General features: G+C 38.4%; 1 protein-coding gene across 1 annotated transcript; it reads right to left on the bottom strand.

The window, feature by feature from the left end:
- Positions 1 to 204: 204 nt before the first annotated feature.
- Positions 205 to 13440, bottom strand: LOC108433483. Its single transcript, XM_017708081.2, has 9 exons — positions 13297 to 13440; positions 8016 to 8117; positions 7745 to 7817; positions 7528 to 7577; positions 5605 to 5688; positions 5441 to 5533; positions 3708 to 3797; positions 1683 to 1763; positions 205 to 658 (listed from the first exon to the last, which is right to left on the bottom strand). Exons 1-9 carry the CDS (start codon positions 13367 to 13369, stop codon positions 525 to 527), a joined length of 780 nt encoding a protein of 259 aa, XP_017563570.1. The 5' UTR covers positions 13370 to 13440; the 3' UTR covers positions 205 to 524.
- Between the last annotated feature and the right edge of the window lie 3120 nt (positions 13441 to 16560).

Here is a 16560-nt window from a genome sequence, read left to right as displayed (position 1 = left end):
ATGTTGGGTAAAATAGTTCATATTGTGAAGTTAAAATAAGAGAATTTATTTCGAAGCAGCGTAAAGAACTCAATTTTAGATTACTTGCTGAACACGTATCATAGTTCATAAGTTTGAATATAATCTGAGGTCTGAGCATTATCCTTAGTTTTCATGAATAAGGCAACAGGGGCCATGGGAACTTAAAAGCTGTTTCCTAGAAAAAATCATTTGGGGAGCATAGCACCCTGGGAACCTATGATGTCACTACTACTCATGTTAATACTGTTTAGTTAGACTCTACACAAAACATGTCTTGGCTGATTGACTTCATTTGGGGTAGAGAATCTTTGTCTTCATTGCTCCTTTAACATAGTATAAACTTTTGTTGACGCCTTTTGGCCAGAAGCTGGAAGACTGAGTTGAGTTCTGAGTTCAGGAAAGATGAAAAGTTTTCACGTTCGAATCCCAGTGAGTCAGTCTTCTTCACTCGCTTTTTCATGTCTTATTCCGTCACTGGTCATTTTCAGCTTCACTTTCCTCTTTCATACCGTTTTCTGTCGGAAGTACCACTGCTTCTCTTGTCTGTCTCTTTCTGCCCTCCGCTCAGTCTCTCTCGCGTTCCTCTCCATCCATCTATCACTCGGGGTCTGGATGCTGTCCATGCGCTCGTATGACTCTAAAACACACACACGCACTTGTCAGAATAATCATTTTAACAGTTATGTCTCAGAATATTAGAAAAGGTTTAGAAAAGGGAGGTTTACACAGTGATAAGTCAGTGTGGGCCATGGTGCTATCACCCCTAAGGGACTTATAGTAGTATGTTAGTGCTAATCTAACAGTGATTCACAAGAATATTCCAAAACAGGTGGTTTGATCATTCCCCAGACTTCAAAGCCTTACATTGCCCCTGTCCGAAGCATGCTCAATAACGCCTTGGTCCCACCCACTGTGAATCAAAATGTGATCACTTGGTTCCACTGTAGCTTCTTAATTATGCTGGTGGTTAATATGATGCTTTAAGACTTCAGTCCTGACCAATGAGAGAGCTATGTTGGCTCTATCTACCTAGACACCACTTCCATTCTGCGATTCAAGAATTGAAGCATTTTATTTCCAACCAAGTGTAACTTAAATAAGACTCTTCTTCTCTTCTTCTTCTTCTTCTTTCGGCTGCTCCCTTTAGGGGTCGCCACAGTGGATCATCTGCCTCCATCTTGCCCTATCCACTGCCTCCTCTACTTTCACACCAACCATCTCCATGTCCACCTTCACTACATCCATAAACCTTCTCTGAGGTCTACCTCTTCTCTTTCTACCCGGCAGCTCCATCTCCAACATTCTTTGCCCAATATATCCACTATTCCTCCTCAACACATGTCCAAACCATCTCAACCTGGCCTCTCTGGCTTTATCTCCAAACTGCTCCACCTTCACTCTCCCTCTGATCTGCTCATTTCTAATCTTGTCCATCCTTGTCACTCCCAATGAAAATCTCAGCATGTTCATCTCCGCCACCTCCAGCTCAGCCTCCTGTCTTTTAGACAGAGCCAGTCTCCAAACCATGTAACTTAAATAAGACTGCTACTACAATATATGTGAAGTTTAAGTACATTAAGAATAGTGATAAATAAAAATGCATTGATATAGGAAACTTATATGTCTCATACAAACCTGTGCCGTGTGCTGCACACACTTACCATCATCCAAGGTATTTGTGCTGTTGTAAGTTGCTGGTGGTCTGAAGGAACACGCATTGCCCTCCATATTCTCGTAGGACTCTGGAGAAGAGAAAGAGAGATGAAAGAAAGAAAAGAGTAAGAGGAGGGGAAACGTGTCTTCCTGTAGTTACAAAAATTAAGAATGATTTCACTGTTATTCAGACCGAAAAGTGCTGGATTACACATTCTCCAAGGTCACAAGGTCACCAGTTGAAAGAAATGACATAAATAAATTCCCACTGTCACAAACTGACAAAGTAAACATTTTCACTGGTTTCAAGGCAGGCTAGGCAGGGGCATTGCTTGGCCTGGGCTTCTGGGGCTTCTGGGGCTACAGCCTGGAATATTTCTTTTCCCAGCCCCAAACCTTAGAAAGCGAACATTTCATACGTTTCACTTCGGCTTGATTGCAGTCAGACTGAATGTAAGTCTAAATCAGGTAACCTCTTATTGACCAGGGCACATTTTGGTTTCTCCATCAGAATTTGCGTGACCAAATCATACATTATTCAATAAATGCATGTAATAACTGTGAATTTTCATTTTATTTATTTATTTTTGTAAAAGTTTCCCTCAAATGAACAGAAAATGTGTTTTATGATCTTTAACATATTGCTATATGCTTACAATTTGCTGAAAGCCAAAAATCTTTGACGCTTTGTATTATTTTAGAAATAATTATTATAATTATGATAGTTTTTATTATTTTTTATTATTATAATTTTACAGAGCAGATCACTGAAGAGACACAATCTATTTAGAGTTTATAGCCCAGATTTGTGGAATACTGGGTCAGCCTCTTTTATTCTAAGGGTCTAAAATATTATATTATATTATATATTATATTACCCATCTATTTGACTGGAAAGAAGACAGTTACAGCTCTCATATGACGCCCTCCATTTGAATGTAGATTATGTAATATGAAAGTTATGAAGAACATGATGAAGTGTGTTTTGGAACCACCGGTGGTCTCAAGGAGTTGAAAAGGTTAAAAGTCCAAAATGTGCTTTGACCTCAATACCAGCTCAACACGACAATCCATGTTACTGTGTATGAACGTAACAAAATGCAAAAGGAAACAAATGTATTTCCTTCCCTTCCACATTTAATTTATTACTATAAATAGTAGCTTAAATAATTCGACATTTTTATGAGATGCTTGTCAGCCACTGATTAAGGTGTTAGTTGCTGTGAGATTAACTCGCGGATGGCTGCCAAAAATACATATATAGTTCATTTGATAATCATAGGTTTGAGGGAATCGTCTAGATCGATAGTATCGCACTGTCTTTATAACTTATATACTAACACAAAATGGCCAGTGTCTGTGTGAAGGTGCTGCTCTTTCACTGGTATGGCTTGCCAGCAGTATTTGGCTCTGAGCTGAGCAGCTAACTTTGCTAACTTTTGTATGTTGCATAATTGTTAGCCAATTAAAACGTGCATAAAAAAGTGCGCAAGTCGCTTCATTTAGAAAACCTGAGCTGAGAAGGAGCTGTCAGATGTGTGCAAAATTGTTGTTTGGTTTATTTACGGCTAATAGTCCTACATGTTTCCTGTGTGTTTGGTAGCAACCATGTACGATATTAATAACTAGCATTTCAGCATGTGTGAACTGCAGAGCCAATCTCCTCATCCCCAGTGCACAATGAATTTTAATGTATCAGGGTTGAGATGGAGGAACTTGTAACTAAAACAGGTTGAGAATCGCTGGTTAAGAACTATGACGAGTAAAAAGGAATAGATGGAAAACAGATATTTTGAAAAAGCCAGTGGCGGGGTTACCACTCATACTCCGTGACTCTGTAACAACACTAATGCTGTAATATTGACTGATGTAAAACTGATGAGATGACTTAAACTGAAAATTACAACATGGGAAGTAAAAAAAAAAAAAAAAAACAACAACTTTGTCTTAGAACAACCATAAAAGTGCACCACATTGCATTCACATGTGGCCGGCAGACGTGTTTGGTGATGTAAGGAGTGTGAGTGTGATACCGTCATCGTCAGCGCTGAGTGTGTGTTTTTGAGTGTTGTTGCGAGGCTGAGCATACACACATCCATCCATGTTCTCATATGACTCTCCATCTACAGAGAGAGAGAATGAGTAAACAAGTGAAAGCAAAGAATCGTAGAGTTCGTATTTTTACAGTAAAAGGTTGCATTCTGAAAATCCGCCTGCATTCCCGCCAGTGCGGCCGATGAATGTAGATTTCATGTTTTACTCACGTCCTCAAGCTCACCGGTCTGTTTGAAGGGCTAGCTTGGTGACAATGAAGGCTCACATAAACTACTAAAGTAGACTACAATTAGCCTTTGGACACTCTAAGTATAAAAGGTTATAAAAGTTGACTTTAATTTAAAATATAGCTTTTGTCAGGTTAGAAGCAGGTACTTATCAAGTAATAGGCATTGTTAATATTAGCTGAAGTAAGGCAGCTTTCTAGCTATAGCTAGCTAAACTGTCATCCCTAACTTAAAGCTGAGTTCAAGGAATCCACTTCATTCAACAGCTCTCACAGACATCTTTGGAGGTTATTTCAAGGAAATAACATTAAGTAAGCTACTAAAGTTTCTTTATACTTCCCCCAAAAAAAGGTTAAATTAGCTAACAGCTAGCTGCCGCCACCTGGCTTGTCCCCTGGTTGGTTGAAACATGGTACACATGTAAAATGATTATTGTTATAATAATCCAAACTCAAAGTGTGTCTAAATGCTGTGATACTAAAACTATAAGGGATCAAATCATAAATATGACACCTTCGACCACTGGGTAGGGTCATGTGTCCACTTTAATGGAGGCAGACTGACAGGACACTCATTAACCCCTATTTCCTGTCTGGCCGCAGGACTTGGACTCAAGACTACGAAAGACTAATACTGCGAAATGAACCTGCTCAGATGCTTATTTCTTAATGTATTTCTGGCTGCTGGATATGTTTTAATTACCATATTGATGTAGCTAATTTAACCTGTATTTAAAAAATCGAATGAAATGTACTGTAGTGTGGAACATGATATTACACTGAAACACCTGAATATATGTATTTCACGCACTTTAGGGTTCATGAGAAGTGCAGTTTGTATCTGAAAAAGTCTGGTGAAGTTTCTATTCCAGTTGGGTTTATTCACAAATAGATCCACAGGTAGAAAGGTTCTGATGAAAGACGCATTTCAGACCACTTTCAAGAATTTTCTTTTTTTTTTTTGTGATATACATTGTTTTATACATGTGTTTATATATATATATATATATATATATATATATATACCAATGCTACATTATGATTAATACTAGCTTTATTAGGAAAAATAATTGTGTTATCCATTACATATCTGCTATTGTTCAAAAACATGTTACATTAAAATGGCTACACATGGATGTACAACATTTTGGAATGAAACTCTTTTTTTAATGTTTTATTTTATAATAAAGCAATTTAATGTTCAAATGTCAAAAGTATCCCAATGCAATGACTTTAGGATATGAAAATGGGTTGAAAGTGGCTGCTATTTTAAAAGTGAGATCTTTAATCCTCAATATCTCAAAACTGCTGAATGCAGACAGAACCTTTTCATTCTAAACCAACAATATAATGTAATAAAAGAATTATAAAATATAGAAACAGTTAATAGTATATGCTGTATATGATACTTTCTTGTAGGGCGGATTAGCTGAGCGTGTGTGTGTGTGTGTGTGTGTGTGTGTGTGTGTGTGTGTGTGTGTTTACCTATATCTGTTATATTCTGAGGCAGAAGATAGGTGTTGTCATTTTGCTCTGATGCTGTCACAGCATCTCCCATTTCAACAGGGGTAATGTAGTCTAAATAAAAGAATAATAATTAGTAATATGTCAGCACTTACACACAGAGCCACACAGACACTCACACTGACCTTCATCCTGGGTTACATAGTATGTCACTTTATCTTGATTGCTGTAGATGGCTGCCGAAACATTCTCGTAAGACTGGGCCTCTTCTGTGGACACACACAGTATTATTATTTGTAGTAGTATTAGTACTATGAGTATTACTATATTTATGTCACGATTGGCTCCTCCTAGTCCTGTCCATGTGCTTGTGTATACCTTCTAGTCCTGTCCATGTGCTTTTGTTTTCATAGAGTTCTTCCAGGTCCTGCCCCCTTGTGTTCAGACCCTGCCCTTGATTACTTCCATGTGTGTCTGTTTAGCCACCTGTGTCTTGTTTGCCCTTTGTATTTAAGCCCTGTGTTTGTCCTAGTTTGTGGTCTTTGTATTCTCGTGTGGTGTGTTATCTTGTGGTCTTTGTTCTATCCTGTGGTGATTTGTGTATTTCCGGCCTCCGTGGTGTTTCCAGTCTGTGTTTAGTTAAAGTATGTCTGTCCGTCGATACCCCTGTGTTGGCCCCTTGACCCTGGACTGTCTAGACCCCGAGTATGGTTTTGCCCATAATAAATCTCGCTTATGTCAGCATATGCGTCCGCTTCATCATCGCTCCACGGCGTTACAATTTAAGAAATTTTGATAGAAATAGGTGTCAAAGAAAAATATTAAAACATCAATTTGTTGAAAAAACTATTTTGCATAATTTTGCAATTTGCATAATTTTTCAAGTTTGCTAATTGGTGGGTTATAAGCAGGGGTGGTGATGGGAACTAGGAGTCCCGATGTCTACAAAACAAATATAACCATTTTATTTACTATCCAAAACTGCCAGTGAACCTACACGTCTTCTGAGTTTCATATGAAATGTTGATGATGCTAAATAGTCATAGATATGAAAATAATGTTTTCTTTGGGGACCATTTTGGAACACCCTTCATGTATCCTTCCACCATGAACAGATCAAAACAAATTGACAGGTTTTAGGCCAAACATTTATTACAAAACTACCATAAAACTTAGACATCAGGCTGAGTATTCATAACCGTTTCATGTAATTCATGTAACATCCTGTAAGGGAACTTTTAGGGGCATTTAACACTTTAGACATCTGGTTCCTGTGACCACCACTGCATGCAATTCTTACTCAGTAAGTGTCTCTAGAACAAAGCATTTCACACCAAACCACTAAACTTAAAGTTATTCTTTAAGTCAAATAATTTACGTGGCTGTTTTTATTATTCCCTGTGTGTCATGTTTGGTATAAAAATTCTATGAAGATATTTTCTGATGCTTTTCTGCCCAAAAAAAAAACTAAACTAAAAAAAACAAACATAAGATAAGGCTTTATTGTCATTCGCATCACATGTGGTATATGAGGTGGAACAAAATAGTGTACTCAAGCTCCCAGTTAACTCCCAAAAGTAACAATAAACAATAAATAGTAAGGTGCAAATAACAGCAGCATGAAACACAGCAGCATTAGTAGCGAGGTAGAAAGTGTACGTCTTAATACTGATAATGTATAAAGTGACGTGTATAAAGTGACATGTCAGCCTCCAAGCCAACAAAATGAGCTGTTACAAGCAGCAATGACACCCATCTGACATGAAAAGCCTCCTTTTAACAGACTGTTTATCCAGAAAATTTGGAATGGATCATCTCTGTATAATACTTTACTGCCAAGTGTTCAGTGCCATCCAGTCAGATTTGGAAACATGCTTCTCGAATGGCCTTCCACTTACTGGAGCTTGGCTCTGATTGCCATTCACATGAACCAGATTTGTGTTCTGACCCAATGTAACCCCACAGTAGAAGCTTTTTAGCTACTTTTGTTAGGCTAATTTAGTCTCATAGCTCCAGGGCAAAATTAAAGAGGCAAATTTCACAAAGATGTCTTGGCTAATCAGCTACATCTGGAGTAAAGCCTAAATGTGGAAACAAGGAATACCCACGTTTTTTGAGATCGGCCTCTTTCTCCATTTGAGCTTCAGTGAATCCAGGACTGCAGAACACACACACACACACACACACACACAAACACACACACAACGTCACCTAACATTCTTAACTTTCAACCACTTTGAACATATCAAGTAAAGAAGGTGAGTTGAGGGGAGGTGGTAGCTGGCAGACATAACGAGAGAAATATTCCTGTAAATGTGAGAGTACCGTGTATCATTGTGTTTTGCTGTTGTCCCGTTAGTGGTGGTCTTTACAGCTGGAACCCTTCGAATTGTTTTTGCTGAAACAACAACAACAAAACAGTAATGATGCAAGCCTACAATAATAACTCAAAAACAATAATAGTAAAGAAACAAAAGCGGCACAAAAACAGTACAACTGGGTATGCATGTCTGTGTGTGTGTGTCTGTGTGTGTGTGTGTGTGTGTGTGTGTGTGTGTGTGTGTGTGTGTGTGTGTGTGTGTGTGTGTGTGCTTACTCTCTCTGTGGCGCTGTGTTTTGTAGATTAGTGCGAACAGCATCAGTCCAATCACAAAGGCAATGGAAGGAACTGTGTACAATATCCAATCATGACGGGTAGCTACACAAACACAGATATGTTTTTACGCATTAAGAAATGGGCTCAAACACTTATATGTATTATATAAATGCAAAATACTATTGTATTGTACTGTTTTATCCATGTGTAGTACAGTCTGCATTAAATATGAGTCCAAATGTGGTAAGTATGAACAGGGGGAGAAACACCAATGCATTTCAGTGTTAAATGGTTAAATGCCCATTTCATGTTAAGGGGTTAAACACTGATGCACTCTAAAAGATGGATTATTTTTTTCTACCCAAAGACTGGGTTGAGCCTAGGTCACTTTGTCATGTTAACTCTATAACACTGCTGGAGCTGGAGCCCAGCTGCCTAGGTTAAAGGTTGGGTCAATCTGAATGACAGGAGAGACAGTGCAGATAAGACCACACCCCCTCCTGAACCCCACTAATCCACTACTGCCCTTATGAAACCCAAAGTCACATCCCCGTCCTGATTTTACTTACCCTCAAGAAGAGTCAGCAAGTTAGCATGTTTTCATGATCATGCAGGCAATTATAGTTAACTGTAAAGCTTTGAACTGTAAAACTTTTAAAAATCACTGATTTTAATTCAGTTGTGTTCTAGCTTTGTTGTGTCTATTTCCAAATATATTTAGGTTAACAAAAGCCAGACACATATATACACTAAATGGCCAAAAGTATGTGGACCTCTCTTCTGTTTCAGCCACACCAATTGTTAATAGGTGGTTAAAAGCAATGCATATAGCCATAATTATCTTTATAGACACACATCAACAATAGAATGGGTCATACTGAAGAGCTCAGTGACCTTAAATGTGACCTTAAATTTGCCATAAGTCAGTTTGTAGTGAAATTGTCTTGCTAGATCCGCCTCTGTCAAGTATAAGTGCTGTTATTGTAAGGAGCAATCTAGAAGCAACAGCTCAGTCATGAAGCAGTAGGCCAAGCAAACTCACAGTGAGCCCTCTGAGCTCTGAAGCATGTAGCGCCTATCCTCTGTTGCATCACTCACTACAGAGTTACAAGCTGCCTCTGGAAGCAAAATCAGCAAAAGAACTGTGTGTTGGGAGCTTCATAAAATGAGTTAACATAGCTGATAAACTGCACACAAGTGTAAGCTCAAAATGTGTAATGGCAGGCATCAGTTAGAGTGATATAAAGCACACTGCCACTGAATCAAGCTTCACTATTTTTCAGTCTGTGGACAAATCTGGGTTTGGCGGATACCAGAAGAATTCTGCTTACCATACTGTATAGCGCAAACAGTAAAGTTTGGTGGAGGAGGTATAATGGTCCGGGGCTGTTTTGCAGGCTTTAAGCTCATCCCCTTAGGGTAATATTAATGCTGAAAAGGATGGGCCAACTTCATATTTATCACAATATTTTTTGGAATTGGATGTCCAACAGGCTTATATAGGTAAGAGCAGAATGGCGATGTGTGATTAAATTCTATACCTGAACTCAACTGCTGAATCATCTGCACATGAAAAACATTTTTATTCAATTTATTATCTAGCCAGCTTTTTTGCTTGTACGCGTCATCACAGGAAAGCAGACATCAACATGCAGCAATGGAGCAGATCTAAAAGATCTGTAACCAATTTTGTGCCTAACTGTAATTTAATAAGTCACATTAATGCTTATTTGTTTAGCTAGCATACTATGTTGTCCTGCCTTATTCCTAGCTAGTTTTTACTTCATGTTAGTTGTTCCTTCACTAAATTCTTGCTTATGAAATAAACATTTAATATGCATAAGTTGAGACCCTGTTTTTTAAAGGTAAAGGTTTAAATGTCATTAGAACAACAGACTCTACAGAAACTATTTTATAATGTTAGCTCCTGACTCCTCTTTCCCTTGGAAAGGGAAAGTGGAGGTTGCTATTGCTGTTGCCAAACCAACAGTGGTAAGTATCTAGCACAAATAAAATTAAAAATGTCAGTTCAGTAAACTTGAAATAACACTACATTTTCAGTCTGCTAGGGTAAGACAGCTTTGTAAACTCCACACTCTAAAAGTTTAACCAGAGACAGACACGGTTCACTGGTTTAAAAAGGATAGGAAACCTCAAAATGTCCAACAAGGTGTCTGCATATGGGGAAAGTCCCGCTCTTCAAAAAAAGCCAATCGGCTGGCTGCCAAGGTGGGAAAAGCCCTCTGTTGTTGAAATATGTGTGTGCATAGTAGCCAGACCAAAGTGAAAAAAACACATTTTTGGGGCATTATTTGAGTTAAATGCTACAAACTGTATGCACTGTTTAGTTTATATTTTGGTCAGATTTTACCAGTGATTGCAAATGTTTTTGAAATGTTAATGTGGCTTTCGGTTTCAGAAGTATAGGTCTCCCCATTCAAAAAGTTAGGGGCCTGGTCTTTTATGACAGGATGTCTGGGAGTGTTGTCAAGATGTGGCCAAGTTTGGATCCACCAAGATTTTGTTCCATTTGTCAACACATAACCCAGCAGAGGTTAAATATCCAGGCATTAAACAGTGAAACGTCCATGTATATTATATTCTATACCCGTGTATTTCATGACTTAAGCATCAATGCTTTCAAGGGTTTATATATTCAGACATTTAAGGGGTTAAATACCTATACATTTAAGAGGTTATATACCAATCCATTTATGGAGAACAACTTTATGTAGGTGTTTCCTATAACTACCAGTTTCTGACATCTACTGGGACAAGATTTTACCCTTTCCTTCAGAATTTAGCTATGCAATGTTTAAAGAGTTTCTTGTACGTACAGCCCATTTTAAATAGATTTCGGTCTCCAATTCAAATTTTTGTGCCGTTCCTTTGTAGATTTACTTGTATGTTTGGGATCATTATCCTGTTGAAAGGCGTACCTCTTCAGCTTCAACTTTTTCACAGATGGTCTCATATTCACCTCAAGCACTCTCTGGTATGAAAAAGAAGACTACAAGTGGGCCAGGCCCTAAAATTACCATAACATTTCCATCACCATGTTTTACAGATGGTATGACATCCTTTTGATCAAATGCAGTCTTAATTTTTTGCCAAACATGGATTCTGGTACAGTGGCCAAACAACTCTATCTTTGAGTCATCTCAAAGATCTGTTTTAGAAGTCCTGGTCCTTGCCTAGATGTTAATTAGCAAATTATAGTTCTGATGTTCTTTTTAGACTGCAAAGGCTTCCACCTGGTGCACATCCCAAGTAGGTCAACTTTGTACTGTTTTTTCTAATGGGAGATACATGCACTTTTACATCAGTAGTGGTGAGAGCTACCTTCAGATACTGTGATGACAGTTTAGGATTCTTAGAGACTTCTTTTAGCATCTTACGTTCTGCTCATAGGTTAAATTTGCTGGGGTGGCCTGGCCTGGACAAGTTGGTAGTGGTTTGAAATCTTCTCCATTTGTAGATGATCTTCCGGACAGTGATTGATTGATTTCCAATATTTTGAATATATTCATAAAGCCCTTCACAGACTTATAGGCATCTACAACTTTCTTTCTAAAGGTCTCAGAGAGCTCTTTTGATCTTGGCATTATGATACCTTACACTCTAATAACAAAAGCTAACCAGAACAGATACTCTTTATTTCCAAATGTATTCACTCATCCATTCAAATCATGGAAGTGATTGGAAATTCCAGTGTTCCAATCACTTCCATGGCCACAGGTGTATAAAACCAAGCACCTAGGCGTGCAGACTGTTTCTACAAATATTTGTGAAAGAACAGGACCATATCAGGAACTCAGTGAATTCCAGCGTGGTACCGTGATAGGATGCCACCCGTGCAACAAGTCAGATAGATAAGATAAACACACCGTACTACACACAAAGCTCCAATTCTACACTCTGAATATACCATCGGCAAGACATTCAACTTGAGATGGACAAACAAGCATGTATTTAAGAGTATTCATCCACGTATTCATCTATGCATTTCAGGAGGTCACTCACCTATGCACTTAAAAGTCAAACACCCATGCGTTTAAAGGTTAAATGTTTGTGCACTTTACGGTTAATAACAGTCTCTAACTCTCTATGGGCCCCACGTCCCATGGGACACTTTTGATGACACTTCTTCTGAGTAATAACAGCATTTCTCAACACATCCTCCACTTCTCCTTCACCTGCATCACCTCTCTCAGACCAGCACAATGGGCCTGAGCCACTGTGTGTGGTGTGGGCAGTGTGGTGTGTTGCTATGGTTGTGGGTCACAGAGCTTTGGTTAAATAAATAAATAAATAAATTCTCATAGTGCTCCACCAAAAATATGGATTCTCACAGTGCTCCTTTAACTCACTGACGCAGGTGGCTCAAGGTCATTTCACTGTCTTGTCTTCAGGTGCCACTCCTACAGAGGTACACTGACCATCTAATGTATGTCATGTATACAGATGTATTCCATCTGGTGATAGTCAGCTGTCTGGCATCATTACATTACTTACAAGCAGATGTATATACAATGTATTAGGTTGACTGTGTTAGGAAAGTATTCTTTCAAAAGTGGCTAACATGTTTGAACAGTTTCTGCAGGTTTGCATCCAAAGTGCCTTTGTACACGTCTGACATCAGGAATCCATCAATGACTACAAGTTCACAGACGCCATAGACAGAGACTCCTAACAACAGACCTTCTAGACCACCAAAACTGTCACCATCACAGAAACAGTACTTCAAGCTTTGAAAGAGAAGAGAAAATCAAGCTCTACTCTTGCTTCAGATCTGAAAAAATCTTTAAAAGGGTGTGTAGCTGTCAAGAAGCCCTTACTGAGAAATGAAAATAGACAAAAAAAAGAAGAAATCAAACAAAGGAGCTGCTGATGTTCTGAGAACAGAGGAATGGCAATGCCAGAGTCCAGGCCTCAGCATAACCAAATATATATAGGACAACTTGGATTAGCAGGAAGCAGAAAATGCAACCAACTTCTAACAAGAGACATCCCTGCAGATTTCTTTGAAAAAATGAAAGCAAGTCTCCTGAAATGAATGATAGCTATACTAAAGGTAAAGCGTGGACACACCTATACTGAAAAAAACACGGAAAAATACATTTAGTTGTTGATACTATCCTGATGCTGAGAAATGCATAGCGTTTTCACTGGAAATTGATAAACGACGGGTGGTCTTTGAATTCGATACAGTACTGTTCGCATGGATACACTGTAACAAAGGCAACAAACACACACTCAAACTCAGAGTAAGTCTTTTTACCTCGAATAGCTGCAGGTTCTGTGGTGTTTGGAGCCAGTCTAGATTCTGTGGCGTTGGGAACCAGTCTGGACATTATCACACACACTTTCGGACGCTTTCCTCTACACTGATGAAAGATTGAGGGAAAAACAAGAGAGCAGATGTGACGGAAGAGAAGCTGAGTGTGTAAGTGAGGATGCTTGAAAGAAGAAGTGAAAATTCACACATGCGTGTCCACATATTACTTTAACACAATACTGTGTACTGGTGTGTGTGTGTGTGTGTGTGTGTGTGGTGTCTCCATGTTGTACTCTATAAGTGTGTGTATGTGCTGCTGGGCTTCACCTAATTCAGTGGAAGCTCTCATGCTTTATTTTTTCCCTTGAGGTCCACTTACAATGTTTGTGTAGGTTTAAAAACATGCGTTATGTATCAAAAACATCCCCAATTCATTTTTATGTAAGACCATGTTCCAACCTCTCTTTGTCCCTTAAATTTAAACGCGCTGTTTTTTGCTGTACCTTTAAGACTGATATACTGTCATATGCAAACGTTCAGGTGCCCCCAGTCAAATTACAAGTTTTGTTGATTCCCAAAATGAAAATAAGATAACACATCCTCTACAGAGAACACACTTCTGCATATTTGAACCTCTTACTCTCCAGGGTACATTTTGGTTTGTCCATCTGAATAAATGCAGCCAAATCTTAAGGCAAGTTATTCAGTAACTGGGTGAAACAAATGCAAATTTCTATTTTATTTATTTATTTATTCGTAAAATCTCCCCTCAAATTAACAGAAAATTTGTTTTATGATCACACAGCCAAAAATCTTTTTTACAGAGCAGATCACTGAAGAGACGGCGTCTGTTTATAGTTTATAGTCCAGATTTGTGGAAAAATGGGTCGCCTTTCAGTAGAAAAAAAAATTGTGAGTTCAGCTTCTTTTATTGTAAAGGTTTAAAATTACATCACCCATCTATTTGACTGGAAATAAGACAGTTACAGCCTCATATGATACCCACCTTTAGTATGTAGCCTATGAAATGTGAAAGTTATGAAGAACATGACGAAGTGAGTTTTGAAACTACCAGTGGTTTAAAGGAGCATAAGAGGCTACAACACAAGTACTGTTTACTTGCTGAAGGGTAAGCGGCTTAAAAATTGTGCATGTCTGTGTGTGTGTGTGTGTGTGTGTGTTTACTTACTAAATTTAAAATTTGGCACATTTTATAGCATATGTTTTATTTTTGCCCCAATGTGTTAAACTCAGCAAATAAATGGAAATTTTCACTAAAATTGGCAGAAAAATGTTTTTATTTCATTTAATATTTAATTCTCTGTGGAGGATATGTTAACTTATTTTTTGTATGATGTAAGTATAATTTGATCAGTGCGTTTAAACATTTGCTTACAGCTGTATGTAGATTATCTAGTTTCTGATTGGTTTCCTGTTGTGTGCTTCATTTTAAAAGCATCCAAAGAACAGACAGAAACACTCCTCACAACTTTAATGAGAATGGGCAGGGCCGTGCTGTTATAAGCTAAACAGGAAGATTGATGTAAATTTATGTTTTCATAAAAATCACAAAATCTATGAAATTCAAATCAGGCAGTGTCTTTATGTAGACTGTAAGGACTGGGAAATTAACATTTATTATACTCTATTATCAAAAACGATATGAGCCCTGTAATTATCAATGAATTAATTATGACTGGATGGCTAAATCATCACATACTCATAGTTGCTTGTGAGGTCTCTGTTTAATGTCCTGTTAGCTATAAACATGGAGAAAAGTACAACCACAATTCCCGTGAAGTTGGGACGTTGTGTAAAACATAAAAACAGAATATGATGATTTGCAAATCCTTTTCAACCTATATTCAATTGAATACACTACAAAGACAAGATATTTAATGTTCAATCAGATAAACTTTATTGTTTTTTGCAAATATTCACTCATTTTGAATTTGATGCCTGCAACACAATCCCTGAAAGGCTCAGTCATTCACAAGCAAGGATGGGGTGGCGTTCACCACTTTGTGAACAACTGCGTGAGCAAATAGTCCAACAGTTTAAGAACAATGTTTCTCAATGTGCAATTTCAAGGAATTTAGGGATTATCATAATCTACAGTCCATAATATCATCAAAAGATTCAGAGAATCTGGAGAAATCTCTGCAAGCAAGTGGCAAGGCAGAAAACCAACATTGAATGCCCGTGACCTTCGATCCCTCAGGCGGCACTGCATTAAAAACCGACATCATTCTGTAACGGATATTACCACATGGGCTCAGGAACACTTCAGAAAACCACTGTCAGTGAACACAGTTCGTCGCTCCATCTACAAGTGCAAGTTAAAACACTACCATGCAAAGCGAAAGCCATATATCAACAACACCCAGAAACGCCGCCGGCTTCTCTGGGCCCGAGCTCATCTGAGATGGACTGACGCAAAGTGGAAAAGTGTCCTGTGGTCTGACGAGTCCACATTTCAAATTGTTTTTGGAAATCATGGACGTTGTGTCCTCCGGGCCAAAGAGGAAAAGTTCAGTGCAAAGTTCCGTACAAAGTTCAAAAGCCAGCATCTCTGATGGTGTGGGGGTGTGTTAGTGCCCAAGGCATGGGTAACTTGCACATCTGTGAAGGCACCATTAATGCTGAAATGTACATGCAGGTTTTGGAGCAACATATGCTGCCATCCACGCAATGTCTTTTTCAGGGACGTCCCTGCTTATTTCAGCAAGACAATACCAAGCCACATTCTGCACGTGTTACAACAGCGTGGTTTCGTAGTAAAAGAGTGCAGGTACTAGACTGGCCTGCCTGCAGTCCAGACCTGTCTCCCATTGAAAATCTGTGGCGCATTATGAAGCGCAAAATACGACAACGGAGACCCCGGACTGTTGAGGAACTGAAGTTGTACATCAAGCAAGAATGGGAAAGAATTCCACCTCCAAAGCTTCAACAATTGTCCTCAGTGTCCTCAGTTCCCAAAAGCTTATTGAGTGTTGTTAAAAGGAAAGGTGATGTAACACAGTGGTAAACATGCCCCTGTCCCAACTTCTTTGGAACGTGTTACAGGCATCAAATTCAAAATGAGTGAATATTTGCAAAAAACAATAAAGTTTATCTGTTTGAACATTAAATGTCTTTATAGTGTATTCAATTAAATATAGGTTGAAAAGGATTTGCAAATGATCATATTCTGTTTTTATTTATGTTTTACACAACGTCCCAACTTCACTGGAATTGGGGTTGTATGTTGCATAGAAAAAAACATTA

This window comes from Pygocentrus nattereri, chromosome 1 (genome assembly GCF_015220715.1).
Source record: "Pygocentrus nattereri isolate fPygNat1 chromosome 1, fPygNat1.pri, whole genome shotgun sequence".
Classification (NCBI taxonomy): domain Eukaryota; kingdom Metazoa; phylum Chordata; class Actinopteri; order Characiformes; family Serrasalmidae; genus Pygocentrus; species Pygocentrus nattereri.
This window is presented reverse-complemented; position numbering and strand designations above follow the sequence as displayed.

Excerpts from the sequence above, each read along its gene's own strand:
- LOC108433483 (XM_017708081.2), bottom strand. The coding sequence starts at position 13,369 with ATGTCCAGACTGGTTCCCAACGCCACAGAATCTAGACTGGCTCCAAAC. Across the intron at positions 7,578-7,744 it reads GCAAAACACAATGATACACG|TCCTGGATTCACTGAAGCTC; the intron begins GTACTCTCACAT and ends TGTGTTCTGCAG. Across the intron at positions 659-1,682 it reads CACAAATACCTTGGATGATG|AGTCATACGAGCGCATGGAC; the intron begins GTAAGTGTGTGC and ends TGTGTGTTTTAG.